This window comes from Neophocaena asiaeorientalis, unplaced genomic scaffold (assembly GCF_003031525.2).
Source record: "Neophocaena asiaeorientalis asiaeorientalis breed wild unplaced genomic scaffold, Neophocaena_asiaeorientalis_V1.1 scaffold116, whole genome shotgun sequence".
NCBI lineage: Eukaryota > Metazoa > Chordata > Mammalia > Artiodactyla > Phocoenidae > Neophocaena > Neophocaena asiaeorientalis.
Window position 1 is genome coordinate 5,242,496 of NW_020174561.1, and position 19,761 is coordinate 5,262,256.

Sequence of the window (19,761 nt, forward strand, 5' to 3'; positions counted from 1 at the left end):
AATAATCTCTTAACATTTTCTTGCTTTTGGTCCCCTGTTGAAGAAAAACCATCAGTATGTGTATATTTAAAAAAAAAAGAAAAAAAAATCTGTGTTGTATAAATATAAATACACACACACACACACACACACACACACACTCACACACACACACACTCACACACACACACACTCACACACACACACACTCACACACACACACACACACACACACACACACAGCTAGACAAATAAATCGCCTGTTTCCATAGATAGAAAAGAGTCTTTGACTAAGAATCTAATTGGGTTCTGACCAAAGTTATTATCCCAGAGCTTCTCTTTGCTTAACTCAAGCAGTGGTGATCAAGAAGTGTGTAAGTTTCAGGTATCAGCCTTACTTCTCTCTGGTCGACACTGTGCAAGAGGCAAGCGGCATTTAGGGAACAGGCTAGTAACTGTGGGTCACACACTGTAGAAAGCATCCTACTTGAAAATATCGTATATAAAAAACAACTGATTTTAACCCGACTATCTTTTTTTAAAACCAGTAAAACCTTGCAATACACTTTACATGATCATAGTTAGTAGCTACGGAGGTGTAGTTGCCAAGATATTTCCAAAAATGACTATTTAAAGCAGTGGCACTCTTTCATCTTTAAATGATATTAACTTCTCTATTGAAGTCTCTGCCTAAATTCCCATTGTTGGCAGAAAATTATTATCTCCACCATTTAGAGTAGATTTGTGTCGCACACGATCGATGGGTTCTTTGAGTTTGTCCATGTTACAGGCTTCTCCAAAATATGTATGAAGAGTGTAGTACACCCTGGATTTTGGAAAGGAAGTCAGTCTACAAAAAAACAGGGCAACAGTCAACCATGTCCTGTTCAAGCATGCACATGTTTTATTTAAGTATTTTCCAAAGGTCTATTTTTTCCAGCATAATGCAGATATTATGCTATCCTTTGAAATAAGATATACGGATTTCAAACAAAATTGTCAAAAACAATGACCTTGGTTACTCCATATGGCACACAGAAATAATTGCATTTCACTTACAATACAGATGCACTTAACACAGTCATCAATAGTCATTCACCACCAACACAGTATATTTTTAAATCACCTAAAACACCAAAAAATTTTTTTCTTTTCTGAAAGTCTAAAGAAATTAATAGTTTTGGATAAATGATAAGTTGAAAAGGAGGCAGAATTGCAACAGAAATAATCTAACTGCATTTTTAAATGTAATATTAAGAACATGAAAATAGAACTTTTCCTTGGGAATCAAAAGACCTAAGTATTCCTGATTGAGTTTTCTTTAGCCTACTTTTTAAAAAGTTTTTCAACAAATGCCATCAAAGAAGGTTTCACTCTATATTTGCTCTAGAAGCATAAAGTGACATGAGGCAGGTGTTAATATAATTATTAATATTCACGCTTCAGGAAGATTAGTAACTTTTAAAAAGACATACTAGGAATAAAGCTAGTTCTTCCCGTGAGATAGTAGAGTTTATCTGACTTTCACTCAGCAAGTGTTTATAAATCTACTGGGTGCTCAGCATTGTTCTGGAAGCTAGTCTAGAAAGGGGAAGCAAGAATTTCTGGCTTTACTTGAAAATGGTTGGATTATTTCCTCTTTATGATAAATTATGATAAGCATTTTAAAAATCTCTATAGTAGAGGGATAATTATTAACTCTTTCCATGTATTGAAGCTAAACTTATTCCTTACAGTGGTGGTTTGGAATGAACAAAACTTTTCACTGGACATAAAACTTTTTTACACTGTCACGTGCAGACATGTCTGCTGATGTATTTTAAAGGTGAAAAGGTATCAAGACTTTTCAGTTAAATGTACATAGAGCTCAATTTTGCATCATCAAACTCCTGTCCTCCTGATTTAGAGGAGAAAATTGCTCCTTGCAATATGCAGGAACCTTTCTGAGACAAATCTGTGCTGTCTTCCCCAGTGGCGTAGAAAGCAGGCTTTCAACAAATATTGCTGCATAAAGCACTCCAGTTTATCTCTGCATTTCAATTCACGCTAGTTATTCTCAAAATGGATTCGAGATCTAAAGCAAAATAAATAATACATCAAGCGAGATTCTGGGATCACTGATCCTGTGATGTTAATCCCAGCCAATTCTTTTCATGAAACATACAATGATATATCCGGTATCTGGGCTTTTCCATAACAGCAAAAAGGTTAGAGATAATTCATAGATGTCAACTCCTTTTTTTCCTGATTTTTGACAAGGGGATTGACGATGATGATAATCTACTTATAAGATAACTTGTTGGAGAATACAAAAGTAGGAAAGTCCTTTGAACTACAAAACATTAGTCCAGCTGATGATGATAAATCCAATAGAAAGGTGCTATAGAAATACAGGAACAAATAATGCACTGTCACAGGAATACAGTGGACCAAAGAATATTACAGAAAAACATTTACGGCACAAGGGTTTTGGATTAAAAAGTTATCTAAAACCTGGCGACACGAGAAGTTTTTCTATGGAATGTGGCTCTTACTGTATCTAAGAAGATCTGGAAATACAACAACAGAAAATCCTGATTCCTGATACAACAGGTGTACAATGAATTATTGCAGTTGTAACAGTATCTAGGTGCAAGGTAAAACAATAATTAATACTGAACTAGCTGAACACTTTAGATTTACTAGTGAGCATCCCCATGAGAAATACTGCAGTTCTAAAAGGAGTTTATTTGCACAGCCCACCATGGAACATGAACAGTCAGCTTGTTGTAAGTACACAGAAATTCCCTCTTTCTACAATTATAGTTTATCATGCCGATTCTGAAGACAACGTAAGGAAACTGAGATCACGGCTCCAAAGAATTCTAGCATGCATTATGATGGTTTCCTTCAGTCAATACAAACGTGTTGTATGAGGTTTCTTTTTTTTAATGTGTAATAATAATCTTCATCATAGCCAATGTTCATGGTTTTAACAGGAAAAATTTTTATCAAAATGTTTTCCGTATTTTTTTTGTTTTGCATTCAACTGGAACATTATGTTCAAAGATTTATTTTATTTATTTTATTAAAAAAGAGTTCTGGTCATAAGAAGCATCAATAGGTGGCATTTCATTGTGCTCATTCACAAAGTCAAAGGGCCACAGACTATTTCTCAGTTTGACAGGTTAGACTCCATCTAGAAATGCCATTTGGTGGTTTTATTTCCATCTTCAAGTTTGGAAACTTTGTCTTTGTTTCACTACCAACCTCCTTGCTTTGTCGTTTTCATCTGCGAAACGTTTATTGTTTCTTCTTTCTTCCACATTGGGATTCTTTCCACAGCCAGGGCTCAAATTCTCTTGGACCTGATTCCGACTGTCTTACAGAGCAGACACTCTGACAATGTTGCCTCCTGAGTACTCAGGAGACTCTGGCCTGTCATCTCCTTCGGGGGTGGTTACTGGAGGTGTTGGGATGCTTATTATTGCTGTAGTCACATAAGGTTGTTCACAGTTTAGTTTAACACACTCTTCCATTTTGGCATTTAAACTGGATCGGCTGGTGAGGAAAACACAGATTTAAGAAAGTGAGTCGTTTACTTAAAATTTTCTTTCCAATAACGGAGGAATACATGTTTTCATGTTTAGAAGTAACATTTTAAATGGCTAAGAACAATCACCAAGATTAAAAAAAATGAAACACCAAACCTTAAGATAAATTAACGTGAACGTTAGGGCATTAACATCGAACAAATGTCTAAAAGCCAGCTGAATCTGGTTCAATCGGTGTTTCTCAAAGTGTTTTCTACAAAAATGCAGAGCAGGTGAGTTTTGGAAAGCCTAAGTTGAGCAAAGTAAAATAGTTTTCTTTAAGACAGGACCTCTGAGAGGTTTGAGATACCATCATGAAAGGGACATACCCTGTGGATAAACCTCAATTCTTTTGCCCACAGAATCTCTTTACTACCTTGTCTCTTTGGGATATATGAGGCCCTTAAGGCTCTCAACTTAGTGACAGCCAAATATTAAGAACTCAAGTTAGTCATTACTAATACTTAAACATTTTCCCAAGTGGTATTCTTGCATGAGTTATATACTCTGTGTAGGGAGGAGGAAAGAGGGTAGGAGTAAGGAGGGTAGACATAGGAGCTTTAAACTACTTTTTTTCCCATAGAAAACTTAATTAAAATGCTTGTCCTAAGATTTTCTTTATAAACACTTCTTCATTTTCTACTTTGTTTTGGAATAAATGTAAAACAAGATACAGGTAGAATATCTTAGAGACAGAAATCTTTCATTGCTCCAACATTTAATATTGGAGCAATGAAATAATAATGGAATAATAATATTCCATTTAATCCCAGAGACATCTGATTTTTTTCCACAAAGACTGTTGGATGCCAACAAAGAAGTAGCACTGAATTAATAGACTGTTAATCTGAAAAGATAAGCTTTTTAATTTGAAGAACAAAGGAAAATTCTTTGGACAGAAATTGATCTTTATAATGATTTATCTAGTTGAAATGTACTATTGATACTTACTATTACACATGTATGATTTTGGTCAAAAGAAGTAGCACGTAAACAGAAGCAAAGGGAAAATACCAATAGAAAAATTTCACTTAAACTGTCCACAAACTCACCAGAGGTAAACAATTTCAGCATTTTGCTTATCTTTTTTTGATATTGGATTGAGTTTTGTGTTTGTTGAGGCCCCAAATACCTTTATGATCAAAACTGCATACTGATTCAAAAGATTCCTTTGGGCATAGTTTTATTTTTCACTGTGACATTAACTATGTTGAATATTTTTGGGTGCTGTTGAATACCTTTCAATCATATCAATGTCAACTTAATTTGTCTCTTTTGCTTGTGTTGACTATCATTTCAGGCCATGTGTGTTGACTTAGGGGACTCCTGAGTGTAGAGGTATCTGCTCAAGAAAAAGTTGTGAGGTTGAAGAGGTAAGAATACATTTGTGTGTGCCTGACCTTCTTATCTTCTTTCTATTCTTTTAGTACTGATCCAGCTACACCTTTGACTCTTAGTGAATATTACAGTAGATTAATTTTCCTACTTGTTTCAGACCAGTTTTGTCTCATTCTAGACCCGAGGAACTAGGATTTAATTGCCACAGAGGTGGCAACATGACAGTAGGTGGAGATGTGCTCTGAGAAGCAGCACAGGTGTGTTAACGCACACAGATTAATCTCAGGTACCTGTTAGATAGCGGGGTTCTCTCCACACATCTAATCTGAATCGTGCTGAGTTCTTGCACACTGCCTCGGTGGCTTCCTGATATGTTGGCGTTTGGAATGCGGAAAGTTTTTTTGTGTCGTCTTGAACAGCAAGTGCTGGTGATGCCTTGTTGTGAAGAGACAGAGGGACTGTGACTTGAAGGACGATTAACTGTTGCAACTTCCATGCAGCTTTCTTCAAAGACTTGCTCATCCACAAACTCGTGATTCTGTTCCATAGTGGTAAGAAATGTGAAGAGAGCAGAGGAACACATTTTAACTTAAAAAAATGTATTTATTGTTTTTCCTGAAGTACGGTTGACTTACAGTATTATCACATTTTACCTCTGAAAAAAAGATCTGAATAGTTTTCTTTTTAGAAATGAAATATGCCCACGTACATTTACACTATCTTATGGGTAAAAAAATATCATTTTCATGATAATTAGAATCTCAAAGCTTCTTGTTGGCCTTTGTGTGAAAATAATCTCTCTCTAGTTAGACCCTGAGATTGATATACACAGACTGATTTAGTATCCGTTTATAGACTAACTTTACCTTGAAATATCCTTTATTAAGTTAAATATAAAATCTGGAAGTTATCAACTAAATATTAGAAACCCTCAAAAATGAATATAGATAATACCCGTGGGGAATGTGTAAATTCACATGTACTTTATTTTTAAACAAATTGACAGACTGAAGTTATGAGAAAGAGACTATTTTAATAGAATGTTCCAAGTTAGATTGTCTGTTATATATTAGCAAATATTTTCACATGGGATTGAAAATATTTTTTAATTAGAAAATGAGATAACTAAGACAATTCCCATTCCTTTAGATGCTCCTCTAAAATTCCCAGTATATAGAAAAATATGACTTATTAAGTAAGTAAAATAAGACTTATTCAATAAGTAAAATAAATTTATCAGAATGCATCACTTTATATTTGACCCAGAAGGGGTTAGCACTGAACTTTCGAGGTCTCCATTCTTATCTTTGTGATACATCACTGGCTGGACCCATGATCTCTGTCTATGTTCCTCTAACCCAGAAGCCAACGGTGATGGACATCATCTCACATACCACACCTTAGTGAAACACAGTGTAAAATCTGCTTTTAAAATATTTAATAAAGAATTGCTTCCTAAATTGCCTATGTCATACTTTTACCTCAGAAACATAAGGGAAAACATTTTTGGTCTGAACTACTAAGAGTATCTTCAATTACTATTTTTTTTCTTTGTGTGGGTGGGAATAGTCTTATAATAGAAGGCTTTGTCCATGCCAAATTTCACTTAATCATCTCTCATCCTAAAATATTAGTAAAACAACTGAAGGAATTTACTGGCTAATAGGAAAAATATTGTTTTAGTGACTCATTTTGCCATTTCTTTGCTGAGACAAGCATTTTGAAGTAAATGAAATTTAACATTCTGTTTAGAGTCCAGAGGATAATATGATCAGCTGAGACAGAATTTCATGTTAAATGTTAAATTTTATAGAAAAAAATACAGCTCACAAAGGAGTCACAATCTGTTACAATGCACACTTCACATACATAATACAAGTCATAAGGCGTGACATTCTAATTTATCTCATCAGTGATTGAAAGGGAAGAAGTCATTCTGTGGCTGGTTAACGTATATTTTTGTAGGTAGCTCAATTTAAACTATATTAATTAGTATTGAATAATTTTTGATTAAAAAAGCCCTAAAAGGTAAAATAGTCAAAAAATGGAAATAGAAAGAAAAAGATAGGGATACATACATTTGATTATTGTTATCATTTAACTTTCAAAGAGTTATCCTAATAAAGTATAGATCTTTATTTAAGATACTAATATAATCTGTTCAAAGCCCTCAAATAATTTTCCATTTATTACGAGATAAAGATCAAACTTCTTTACGTGCCTCCAAAACACAAGGTTATCTGGCCACTGCCTTCCTCTCCTCCTCTACTTGTGCCATGGTACCCTCTTTCCTCTGACCACCCTCAAGTTCTTTTACTTCCTCTTAGGCCAAGTTCCAGTCTTCCTCAGGTGCTTACATCAACTTTTAGCCCCTTCATTTCTTTGCCTAACTAACTCATAATGGTCTTGTGGTTCTTAACTCAAGTTCCACCAGGAAGCTTTGCCTGACCTGGTACCCTCTGGCTCCACCCTCTTTGCCCTCAGTCCACTGGGGCCCCATTTTTGCTTCCCCTGCTAGTTGTCCTTCTCCAGTAACATCCATGTTTTGTCCCAAACCTGCAGGCTCAAGGCGGGGCAGAGGCCATACCTGACTTCATGGTGTATCTTGGGTCTGGCTCACTGTCTGGCACGTAATAGGCAAGTAATACATGTTGGTTGAAAGACTATATAAGTATATGAATAAGTGGATGGACAGTATGTCAGAATTGAGAATACGAATATGTGTCTCTGGTGAGTGAACAAGCAGACTTGATTCAAATACGGTGAAAGTTTTATTCTGCTCTGTGGTCACAGACTGTGATCCCTTTTGACAAGCTAGCTAGAAAACAGATGCCTTTGTTAAAGAGGCGGTCCAACTGGGAGCTTACAAGTGGAGAAATGCAGACTGAATCCTCAGCCCCAAGGGGTATGCCAGTAATTAAGTGCGTCATTTTCTTATGAGAACAGATAGTTTTTATTATCAATCTCTGTTTATTATACCTGTGAATGAAAGAAATGCTTATATTCAGTTATTCTCTATTTTGTTATTACTATTGCTATTCCCTTTATCCAGATGTCAGGAACACTTAAACTTCATTATTTTTATTTCTGTTTAAACAGCATTTTAAGAATCAGGAGAAGATATTCTATAGGACTTGCAGTCAGCTATTGGAAGACAGCTTTCCATCTGCATTAAACTGATATTTTAGCCTAGGGTTAAGATTACCACTAAGGATAAAAACATTTTAATAAGTCTCTAAAATACTTTCTAAGTTGAAATGTCACTACAGTCTTTCAAAGTAATTTCAATTACTGTGGATTTTTTTTGGTTTTTAGTATATTTTGCAGTAATGCAGATGGCGAAATTGTGCTTGGATGCATTAAATATTCACAAAAACCAGTGGGACTACTGTCTGAGTTGCAGGGGCAGCCAGTCCTGCCTTTTCCTTACCGTGGTTTTTTCCAGGCAGTGGAGCAGGTGGTGGTGCTGGGTTTCAAAGCTGGAGCCGGACTTGCTAACAAAGCCTTGCTCATCCTCAGAGGACTGTTAACAGGGAGAAGACAGAAGGGTTTTCTATTTTATTTGCAAACAATGAGAACCTCAGCCACATATTTCCACAGAGAGATCTGGCCTATTTCCTGAGATTAAACGGCAGCATTTAAAAAATTTTTTTAACTATAATGGATCAAATGTAGAGTTGCTTTTGAGTTTGATAATCAGCATTTATGTTTTCATCAAATTAGCGGTCTGGCCTTTTAGACTTGCCTCCATGAGTTGAAACTTTAATTTTCTTTTACTCATTCATCTCCCAGCTACCTTTGAAAGCCTGGGATAATAATATTTAATCTAGTACTTAGATAATCCCGAAACCACCTTCATGCTTACGTACACAAAAGCTATTACGTAAGTAAAGATGACTGGAATCCTAAAAATTAAAAGAGAGTTTTGAGGTAAAAGTAAAGTCTCTCAAATTATATTTCATACCATGTGAACTTTATAACACAGAATGGTGTTCCCTCTTCAGTAAGAAGTAAAACAAGACAGATGTCAACTCTCCCGCCGCCGCATCGCCACTCAAATGAACTTTAAGGAGCATACGTAATTTTGAAATTAAAAAAAAAAAACAACCTAGGTATCTGAGTTGTTGAGAATTTTTGACTTTTCCCAAGTTTCTGTGAGATAGTGCAGAAATATTGCCCAACCATGAATGGGAATCATGATTCACTGGCAATATTTCGCAGCCCAGCTTCTAGCCTCCAGCCAGTAAGGTCCAGGGCGACAGGCATGGAATTGGCTATTTATCCAAGGAGTCCTGGTTTGTTTTTGTGCAAATATGGTATTATAAACCATAATCTGTATACTAAACATACACAGTCATTGTATTCCGCCTGGGATGCGATTGTTAGAAAACAATTTTCGTGGATAGTTCTAGTAAAGACACATTTCTTTCCTCTTAAAAAAAAAAAAAAAGAAAAGATGGTACAGGGTGAGGTTATTAAAAGATGACACCTTTGTTGTTTCATAGCCATTTTCGCAACTACCCACAATAAAATTATATGGTTAAGTAGAACTAAATCAATATTGCACCAATAATTTGAACATTAAAGGAAACGAAATGTTTGACTCGTACCTGCAGTTGGTTACTGAGTAAGCCATTCCGTTTGCTCTGCATGTAAGCGTTTGCACTTCCGCTTTTAGCTGCCCGGATCCTGGCCAGTCTGGCTTTCTGTAAGAGAAGAAGAAGCAATGTCCTATTAAGATCTATGACTGGATTTCTTAAAACACTGAGTGCATTCTTATATAATTCTACTGTCGGCACACATATTTTTAAAAGCATGCCAGCTTCTCACATGTAACTACTGAATAGTAAACTTTCACCATTGAAGTGCTTTATTTTAGTTAACGTTTATCAGTGAGATTTGGAGTTGGGTTATACGTTTAAGAATTGTAATTAAGTCTTTACAGTAAGATCACGTTATTTCAGTGTTGTTTCTGTCAATTGTATCAAGAGAAAAATAGCAGCACGGCTTATATTTTCACTTATCCCAATATGAGTAACTTAATGAAATGAAGACCCAGCAAACCAACAGCCAAGTTGTTTTCATTTAAACTAATGTTCTTTTAAATTTAGTAACTAAGTTCCAGGAACCTACTGCCTTTCTTTTTTTTCTTTCCTCCTCTCTTCCCTACCCCTCCCCTCCCCTCCCCTCTCTATTTCTTACCTGCCTCCCTCCCGCTCTCCTTCCTTCCTTCCTCTCTCCCTTCCTTCAGTCCTTCCTTTAAAGAAAACTATTCAGTTGTATCTGCATCCTCAAATATCAAATTCAGTTTTTGCAATTCTTTTGTTAAATTGGCCAGTGTAGACGCTGTACAACATGGGCTCTCTAAAAAAAAAAAAAAATTTACCACTACCCTAAATTTATCCACTTTGTCTACTGGTTGGACTTCTGATATTCTGTTCTACTTTAAAACTGCTGTTGTATATCTGCCCCAGACTGTCATGGTATGAGTCTGGTTTTCATTTCCTGGGAAGCACTATTTTGGTGACCATTCTGTTCGTGTGACACATATAACGAGTGTACGTAAGGAAGAAACTGGAGTGGCTTGGGTAAGAACTTACTTGTAATGACTCTGTCTTTTCCCTTTCTAAACAACCCTGAGGAAGACTATCTCAGTCTCTAGCCCTGGAATCCTCTTTTTAATAAAACAATTTTTATTATCTAGATTTTTTAAATGGAGAATGAATATATACATATGACAAAAATTTTGAGACTACAGTAGTACGTGAAAAACAAGTAAGCCTCTCTGGACTTACCTACTCCTGTTCTTCAGGGTCAACCACTGGCAATATTTCTAGAGAATCTTACCAGAAATATTCTAGACATAAAAAAGCAAATATATATTCCTATGTATATACGCATACATTTTTACTCGGGAGAATATGCTACACACTCTTCTGGACTCAGCTGTTTTCATTTAATGCAACTGGGACTCCTCCCATATCTACATAAAGCCACCTCATTTATTTACGGTTGTGTAATATGCCACTGTAGGAATGAGAAGCATCATTTAGCTAGCAGGCCAACCACAATTAAGTTTTAAGGCACTTTTTGCTACTACAAGAAATGTTGCCTGCTTGGAACACCATGAGCCGATCTGCAAGACGAATTTCTAGAAGCAGCATTATTCCTGGATCAAAGGGTGTGTGTGTTTGTTTTGTTTGATAGGTTTTACCAAACTTCCCTCCACAGTTGTACCAAGGTGCCCCTTTACCCACACCCACAGCATTTGACAGTAGCACCGAGATGTTGGAAGCTCTCAGAATAGCATTAAGATATCATTTGGCTTCAACCCCATCCCTTCTCTCTTCCTCTGTGAATTTCTTCTTCGTGTGTGCTGATTCCAGGTTAAAAGAAAACTGTACATAGATCATATTTATAAGTGATGGGAAAAATAGACAAATTTCACTCTTGGTTGGCACGATAGTGTTTAGATGACTCAAAATACTGAGACAGTACTAGAGAATGAAGTTGGAAGGTAGAAAATTCTTAACTTCAAGCTGTATGGTACAGCCAGGATTTCAGAACAGACTCAATAAAACAACGGGAAGTGACAAGCACATTTGGAAATGACTTAGAATTGACGTAATAATTCAGAAATAAGTAATATAAATATACATTTGGTTTCCAGAAAGGGGTATTGTTGAAACTTCAGTCCTAAAGTCTCACTGGGCTCCTGGAACATTCAATGTTCCAGCAAATATATACTTGCCTTTTTTGGTTCCCTTCCTCCCTCAACCTTCCCCTCCTCTTTCTTTCTTTTTTTTTTGTAACCACTGCATGTAATTATATTGCCTATATCATAGTTACTAGTCTCACCTATGTCATTCTCCAAGCATTTAGCCTCAGTATTAGGAAATATTACTTTCTTTGATAAATGAAACATGTACATTACCCAAAAATACTGTCCAACAAAGGAAAATGACATATTTTCCATAATGGAAAACCTACATATTATGGCAACAACTACCACAGAAGTAGTTCTAAGTTTAGGGAAAAAGAAACAATTGTTTTAGAGACAGAATAGCTATCTAGCTAAGTCATGTACTGTGTTAAAAAAAAGAACCTCCCATCTCAGTTTCATTCACGACTTTTCTTTCATTTTACTACAGTACTATATGACTTAATTGGTTTACTTGGTCTTGTGGCACACCATGCCAAATGTCTGCTGAATGCTGGCCTTCAACCAGAATACCAGAAATAGTAGATTAAAAAATGGAAATAAGTATAAGGCACTAAAATGCGAGACATGGTAATGCTCTCAAGATATATTAAGCTTTGGCTAAGAAGATAATACTCATAAAAAGATAAAAGTCAAAATAAAGTCAAACAGAATTGCCAAATAGAGAATAGAGATAGCAAGTGACGTAAGATTTGGGAGGAAGAGAGAAACGCCTATGAGTTGGTCTGTCAAGGGGAAATTACATTGAGGATGCAGGACCTGGGATAAGATCCAGAAATTTGAAGAGAGTAAGGAAAGAGACCAAATGTCTCCATATTCTGCCATTATACTCTGGTGTGTGTGTGTGTGTGTGTGTGTGTGCGTGCATGTGTAGAAGAGGATTTTTCTTCAGATACTGAACACTTGCTATTTTAATTGAAAAGAGCAAATGCAGATATGCAAGACTGTCTTACTTTAATTGTGTATAAGGTTTTGCTTGAGCTTGGTGCTGTCAATGGGACTAAACATAAACAATTCTGGTCTAAAAAAGCATTTTGTAATATTTATTATTCAGCTTGACTGACACTTTTACTGAATGGACATCTTGCTTGACTGAATTAGCTGGTTATTTTTGCATAACTCTGATATTTGTCAAATCACCCAGTTCCAGATAAATCGAAACTATCTTAGCCTAACGAATGTTTATTGTTTTTTAAAAAATTTCTTGGGAAGGAAAATAGAAAATATCCCTTGGTAAGTAACTTATTTATTTCCATATCCACCTTTCTTTCTTAGATGACTATGTTCAGTTTTTGGTCACAGACTATTTACTGGACATATCACATTAGGTTATTATATTTGACTTTCTATATACTAGTAGTCACAATATTAAAATTCATTGCATTATGGCAGAAACTTAGAATACAGGAGATACTTTAAAGATAAAAAATTCATAAATCATGCTTTTCAATTTAGTGTACTTTAAAATATCATATTTATTTATTTTTACATTCTAAATTTATTTAGATAAAAAAGCTTCTAAAACATTCTAAGATTTTCTATATTGATTTGCTTGTTTCAGATGACAAAATTTAAAAAAAGAACAGATATTTTGAAGACTGGTTTATTTGAAAATCAGATTTGTACTTCGAACAGTTTTCATGCAGGTAGCTCTTTTTTTTTTTGGCATTGAGAAAATGAATGATAGGTGGCTATATTAAAGAAGTTGTTTCTAGACTGGAGATGGATGGATGCTGGAGAGCTATGCTTTTTGTAGGATTTCTGTTATTTTTAAACGATGCACTTGTGTGTACCCAGTAGAGAGACTGTAGTGTGTGGGCAGAGCCACAGCTGTGGTACATGACAAGCCCTGATGGAGGCCAACCGTGGCCAAAATTCCTCCATCTCTGCTTGTGAAAGTGTGCCCTGCCTGAGACTACAACTACCCAGAGGGTGTCTTGTTTATTGGATTATCAGTTTTATTTATTACTATTCTCTATAATAATTAGTTAAAGGCTTGATACTTGTCCAAAAATGGGGGAATTCCATAAAGTAAGAAACTACAAGGCTAAAAGAGTGATTCTTTGCTAAAGGAAGCAGACCTCTGACAATGGATGTCAACAAATTCTCTGGACAACGTGCTGTGTGACCACGTTGGTTAACCTGAACTTCCCAAAGAGTTACTTTACGAGGTTTTATATTTTATACCGTATGAAGTATAAAGTATACTTTTTGCTTTACTAAAGAGATCAACATTGTTCGAAAGCATGTTTAAAATCCTATTCTAGAACTACCTACAAAGCCAGTTATGAACTGCACCAAAATCTCTCATGATATTTTAGAGTTATAGCCAATACTGTACATCCACTTTAGTCATGGTTATGAATGCTTTTTTTGATATTAAAAAAATAAATCTATTCTTAAAGGACATGATACAGTATCCACGAAGAATCCTGGAAATCTAGCACCATAGCCTTAAGGAAACTGTAAAAGAGATTTCCATAATTATTTTTAAGTAACAAGGGCCCTGACTCTCAAGATGATTATTTTGACAAAGAATGGGGAGGGGAAGTGTGCTAACATTTAGTCAGTTTTTCTTTTTTTTAACATCTTTATTGGAGTATCATTGCTTTACAATGGTGTGTTAGTTTCTGCTGTATAACAAAGTGAATCAGCTATACATGTACATATATCCCCATATCCCCTCCCTCTTGTAGTCAGTTTTTCTGAGAGGCATCTATCTTAGCGTTCAAGTGTATGAACCTGGAAGCCAGATCCCTTGGACTGAGTGAGAGTTCTCCAATTTTTTAGGTATGCAACCTTAGAATTTCTCAAATCCTGGGTAGTTTAGAATTCTCATCTACGAAATAGGAATAATAATGGTAACTAACTTCTAGACTTGTTGAGAAGACTGTATAAATTATTTTAAAAAAAACCCATCAAACCAATACCTGGCACATAGGAAGCCACCAGTAAATGTTATATCTTGTTAATACTATGACATGCTTATATACATTTATATACATTTACATATAATCTTAATCTTATTGTGATGTAGGTATTGTTTTCCTGCTTTCACAAAGGAGTATGCAACCTGTTTACTCTGAGATCAGTTCATTGATGTGAAGTTCAGAGAAACAGTAAACTGCTGGGCCAAAAATAAAACTCAGCTACTAATGATCAAATTTCTCCTACTTCCTGTGTCAACTATGTTGGATATCCGAGACCTATTTCGGTGCCCTTTAATAGCCCCTGTCTACTGGAAGTGGCTTGATCCCTGATGGACAGAGACTAGATGAATCAGATCGAGAAATCTGATTCTCATAAAATTTGCCAAGAATCTATCTTTGGTTTTACTACTGTCATTAGCGCTGTTCACCAAATATTTCTTTCCTTTTGTCTCTGGTTGCACAGGAAGATTGTCTTTCCCTGCCTCTTTTGAAGTTACACACGGCTATGTGACTTACTTTGGTTAAGGCAGTAGAGATGGAAGTGATTTGGCCCACTTCCAGGAGGAGGTTTTAGGAGTCAGTGTGTGATTCACCAAGTCCTTTCACACCCTGCCTGAATGATTGCAGACGCACACTGTCGAGATGGAGTTTCTATCACCAGACCAATCTGTAGCATGATGAAGAAATACTCCTTGTTGCTTTAAGCCACTAAGATATTAAGGTTCTTTTTTTACTATAGTATAATTTAGCTTGTGCTGACTGATGCAGCTATCGACCAAATCCAGAACACTGAACAGCCAGTAGGGGATTTTAAAGCTTACTATACAAAATGGGAGACACTAAATCATGGTTGCACAGAACTGAATACACACCTTTTGTGCTCTCCGTTTGTCTGCTCGTTGATTTTGGTGGTAGATTCGACTGAAGTTGGATACAATCACTGGGACAGGCAGAGCAATGACCAAGACCCCGCTCAGCGAACAGATGGATCCGAAAATCTTCCCTGCTATGGTTTTCGGTACCATGTCACCATACCTTGGGTTAGAGAAAAAAATATATTAAGTCATAGAAAGTTATTTCTGTCTGCTACAAATAGTTTTCAGCTTTAACTCAAATGATTTTTTGGACCAATGTATCTCTACTTCATGGCTAAAATATACACGGCTTGAGACTTCAATAAACTAGACATTATGAATATCTGAGTATAAAAATTACCTTTCAACTTTGCAGAAATTGACTCTAACATTTACAAATTGCTTTGATTGGAAAATATTTTAAGCCAGATGATGTAATGAGAACTGTTTAATTTGTCCTTTATATCACATGGCACTTTTCTTTACATTTACTTATAGTCAACATTTCCACGCTGAATGTTATAGTCTAGATAACACTCTTTTCCACTTAATTTTTTTCAACATTGGACTGGTTATGAAATTTAAATAGAAAAAGTGGTACATCACATTCCTGTCATCAGATATAATATCTTCAAAAAGTGAACTTTCCAAGGTCCCATTAACCTTCACTTGTGAAATCCAATGGCCATTTCGCCATGATGATCTTACTCAATCTCTTATTTGTATTTGATTTGTTTTCTCTCTCCTTAAAATACTTTCTGTTGGTTTCAACGTTAGCAAACTTCCTTAGTGGCCTTCTACCTCATTGGTTGCTTCTTCTCCATCTTCTTTTCTGGCTCCTTTCCCTTATCTGATTTCTAAATTTTGGAGTAATTTAGGTCTCAGCCTCTTATCTTCTCCGTATAAACCCTCTTCCTATGTGATTTTATCCAGTCCCATAGCTTAGAACTATCTACATGCTGACGATACACTAATTTACATTGACACCCTGATGTCTATCTTGAAAATCAGACAGTGGGTTCTGCTCTGATTATTCCTACTGCTAGATATTTAAGAACCAATTAAGACTTAAATTAGCCAAAAAGGAACTCTTATTTCCCTAGCTTCCTCCAGCCCCCTCAAATCTGTTCCTCTCATCGTCTACCACCTCTAATTAAACGGAACCACAAACCACCCAGTTGCTCATATATCAACACAGAAAGAGCCACCCATCTTTCGTCCCTGCATCTCATTTCTCAGCCAGTCTTGCTGCCTCTGATCAAACCAAACTATATTCCATCCGGGTTTCTTTCCTCAACCTCCATTTTACAATAATCTAAGCTATCATCATCGCTTCCCAGAGCCATGGATATTGCTTCTTACTTGAACTTTTGTTTCTACATTTACCTCGTTAGAATTCATACCAATATAACAGCCAGAGTTATAGTTTTTAACATGGAGGTTGGGCTCTTGCTACTTTGCTTAAACTTTCTAATAAACCTGAAACTAAAATAAATCCAAACTCCTCACTCTTGTCTCCACCGGCTTACATCCTTTAGTCTCTGGCTATATTTCACGCCATCTTCCACCAGGCTCCCCATCCTCTGGCCACATTGGCCATCTGAATTTCTATCACATGTGCAGCCCCTAGATCATCATTATTCAGGATGAAACTTCATTGTCTCCATTCCAGAAGGTATTTTCTGGCCATCTTCCCCTTAGTGGTATTCTTTTCCCCCAGTCTTTCTCTATAACACCTTCCCATTTGACTATCTTCACGGTACTTATTAACACATGAAACTTCCTAATTTGTTCATGTGTTTTTTCTTTAGCTCCCCACATGCCCTGCTGACATGAGAATATAACCTTGATAAAGCTGGAGCTGTTCTATTTTGTATCTCACTAGCACAAAGCAAGTTCTTAATAAATATTAGTTAAATGAATATATTTTCTCTACCTTATTGATATAGAGTTCTTCTAAGAGTTCATTCCTGGAGAGGGGGTCAAGGAGGAGGTCTTTTTTTATTGAAATATAAGTGACATATAACATTATATTAGTTTCAGGTGGACAACATATCGATTTGATATATGCATTTTTAATTGAGATATAAGTGACTTATAACATTCTATTAGTTTCAAGAAGGAGATCTTCTGATCATAGTATTGCAGAAGTTGCCCAGCTGCACCTCTGGAGCTCCAGCTACTCCCTGCTTGCTTTAGGGCTCCAGGGTGCTCAGCGCATTGAGAGTTTAGCCCTTAGAAACAGGGCACAGATATTGGAATCCAGACTTAGGGAGTTTGACAGTACCTGGGGATACACTGTATCTTGAAGGGTGATCTAGGAAACGATCATTCTAATTAACATTGTTTTTTGTGGGAACACATTTATATGTCAATATGGAGATGGAAGTTGCAGAAGAATTGGCCCAGGAAAGGCTGCTGGGAGTGACAGCAGGTTGTACTGACTAGCACTTCATTCTGTGACCCCGTTCCAGGCTCTAGTCCTCTGCTTTGAAGGCTCAGTGACTCATTCTTGTCAGTGTTTGATCAGCAGTTGAGCTAATTCACTGTAACTAAAATTCCCACACGGTTCTGGCATCAGAACGACAGTATTAATATACAGTAAAAGAAAAAAAACAACCCAAGAACTGGAATGCTGCATCCATATGAAACAGGGTCTCTTTCCATAGTCCATCGGGGAAGCTAAATCATAATCTGAAGATTATGTTAGTGAGGAAACAGTCAAAACCAAAGGAAATTACAAGGTGAGCGTAAAAGGCTCGAGGTCCTTCTTACCATAAGGATAGGCCAGTGGAAGATCAACTTTTTATACAACGCTGTGCACATGAGCCAATTACCATGTTCACCACAGTTCATGAGTGCCCGGCGATAATTTATAAATATCTTCTTTCCTTTTGCACTGACTATGCATGAGCTCTGAAGAAATCTATAACACACATACTCCCCATATGTACATGCATACTTAAAAACAGCTTTTCAAAAAGGAGATTTGATTTTAATGTTTAACAGTTAGGATCTAGAAAGTGTCTCTCAAAAAGGAAAGTAAATAAAACTCAACTATTTGTTAGAGCCAGAGAAGGTAAGCATGAAGTCCATGTATCGATAATTAAAGTAAACCTTTTAAAATAAATTAAAACAGCTAAATGAATCCACCATATAGTTTTTCCTGCCTCTTTCTAAGAGATTTTTTTAAATTACTATTTATTAACTACTTTTTTGTATTTTAGGCTCACTATGTCATCCAGTGGGCAAGGTCAGCATACTTGTGATTATTAGAAAAAATTAAGGGCTAAACCGAACCCAAAGTTCAGTAAGACTTTAAGAAGAGAGATTGGTAAACTCAGATGGCAGGTGATGGTGGTGATAGGGAGGGGGGTAGTCATGCCCTTAGAAAGGCCACGCCTAAAAGAAGAAGGGAGAAAATAGATTCTGAGGGATTCAGTCAAAGGGATTCTGGGCCAACTGATAAAGCAAGTTTCCCTGAGAAAGCAATTTTTGATGAAGTGCCTGGAATTCAACTAGAAAAATAATCACTGTAAATCCTTTTTGAATATAAACAGAGATTATAATTTGAATAAAGCAGAAACTGAACTCATTACTCGGGGTGGGGGGGAAATGGGTAAAATGAAACATCTCGTTCGTGTTGTAACAAAAGGGGAGAAAGTAAGGATATAAACCAGCTTGCTGAAAGGCAGCAAATTCCCATCTAGAAGGATCCATAAGGGGAAAGAGATAACAGATACAAAAGGGGTGGTTTAATGTCATATAGCCATGCTGATCTGCATCAAATACAGTTATATCTGTTATTTACCTTTGTCATGTTTGTTTTGTAATCCAAATTTCCTTCACAATCAAGAAAGTGAACACTTGAGATGACTGACCAGTACCGCAATGGTTACGGTGGGAAGAGGCAGCGAGAGCACAGTGCTCGTTGGTGGGAATATCTCTCATCTTTCTACTCTTGGGTGGAAAGACAGATCTTTCACACATTATAGGAAATTAGGATGGTAGCCAAAGCTGAGGGAGATGGTGAAAGTACAAGGGAGCGGAACCAGCAGGATATTAAGGTAGTCCAGGCTGCCCTGTGATTACTCATGCAAGGACAGCCCAAGGCTTGGCTGATTGCAAAGGAGCACCTGCTGCCCCCCTCCATACACTCCTTGGTACTGAATCTACTACCCTCTCTGCTCTTCTCCCTGGCCCCCTGTCCTTATTAAGATTAAACTGCTGTTGATATTTGTAATAGTTGAAGCACATTTCATTCATTTGACTCTGTTGGAGAATCATGGAAAATGTACAGTGTGATTTGTATCTGTTCTTACATTGTCCGTTTGGTCTCTCTTCTCACTTGGGAATGACCTTGAGAA

At 36.4% G+C, this 19,761-nt stretch overlaps 1 protein-coding gene across 1 annotated transcript in view; it reads right to left on the minus strand.

The window, feature by feature from the left end:
• Positions 1-2,531: 2,531 nt before the first annotated feature.
• KCND2 (potassium voltage-gated channel subfamily D member 2) overlaps positions 2,532-19,761 on the minus strand; it is a 456,340-nt gene continuing 439,110 nt past the window's right edge. Inside the window, exons 2-6 of the mRNA XM_024757792.1 lie at positions 15,413-15,575; positions 9,500-9,595; positions 8,320-8,412; positions 5,180-5,427; positions 2,532-3,519 (exon numbers count right to left, since the gene is read on the minus strand). Of these exons, the coding sequence (XP_024613560.1) occupies positions 3,342-3,519; positions 5,180-5,427; positions 8,320-8,412; positions 9,500-9,595; positions 15,413-15,575 (778 nt within the window). The 3' untranslated portion in view covers positions 2,532-3,341. The remainder of the gene's footprint in view (positions 3,520-5,179; positions 5,428-8,319; positions 8,413-9,499; positions 9,596-15,412; positions 15,576-19,761) is intronic.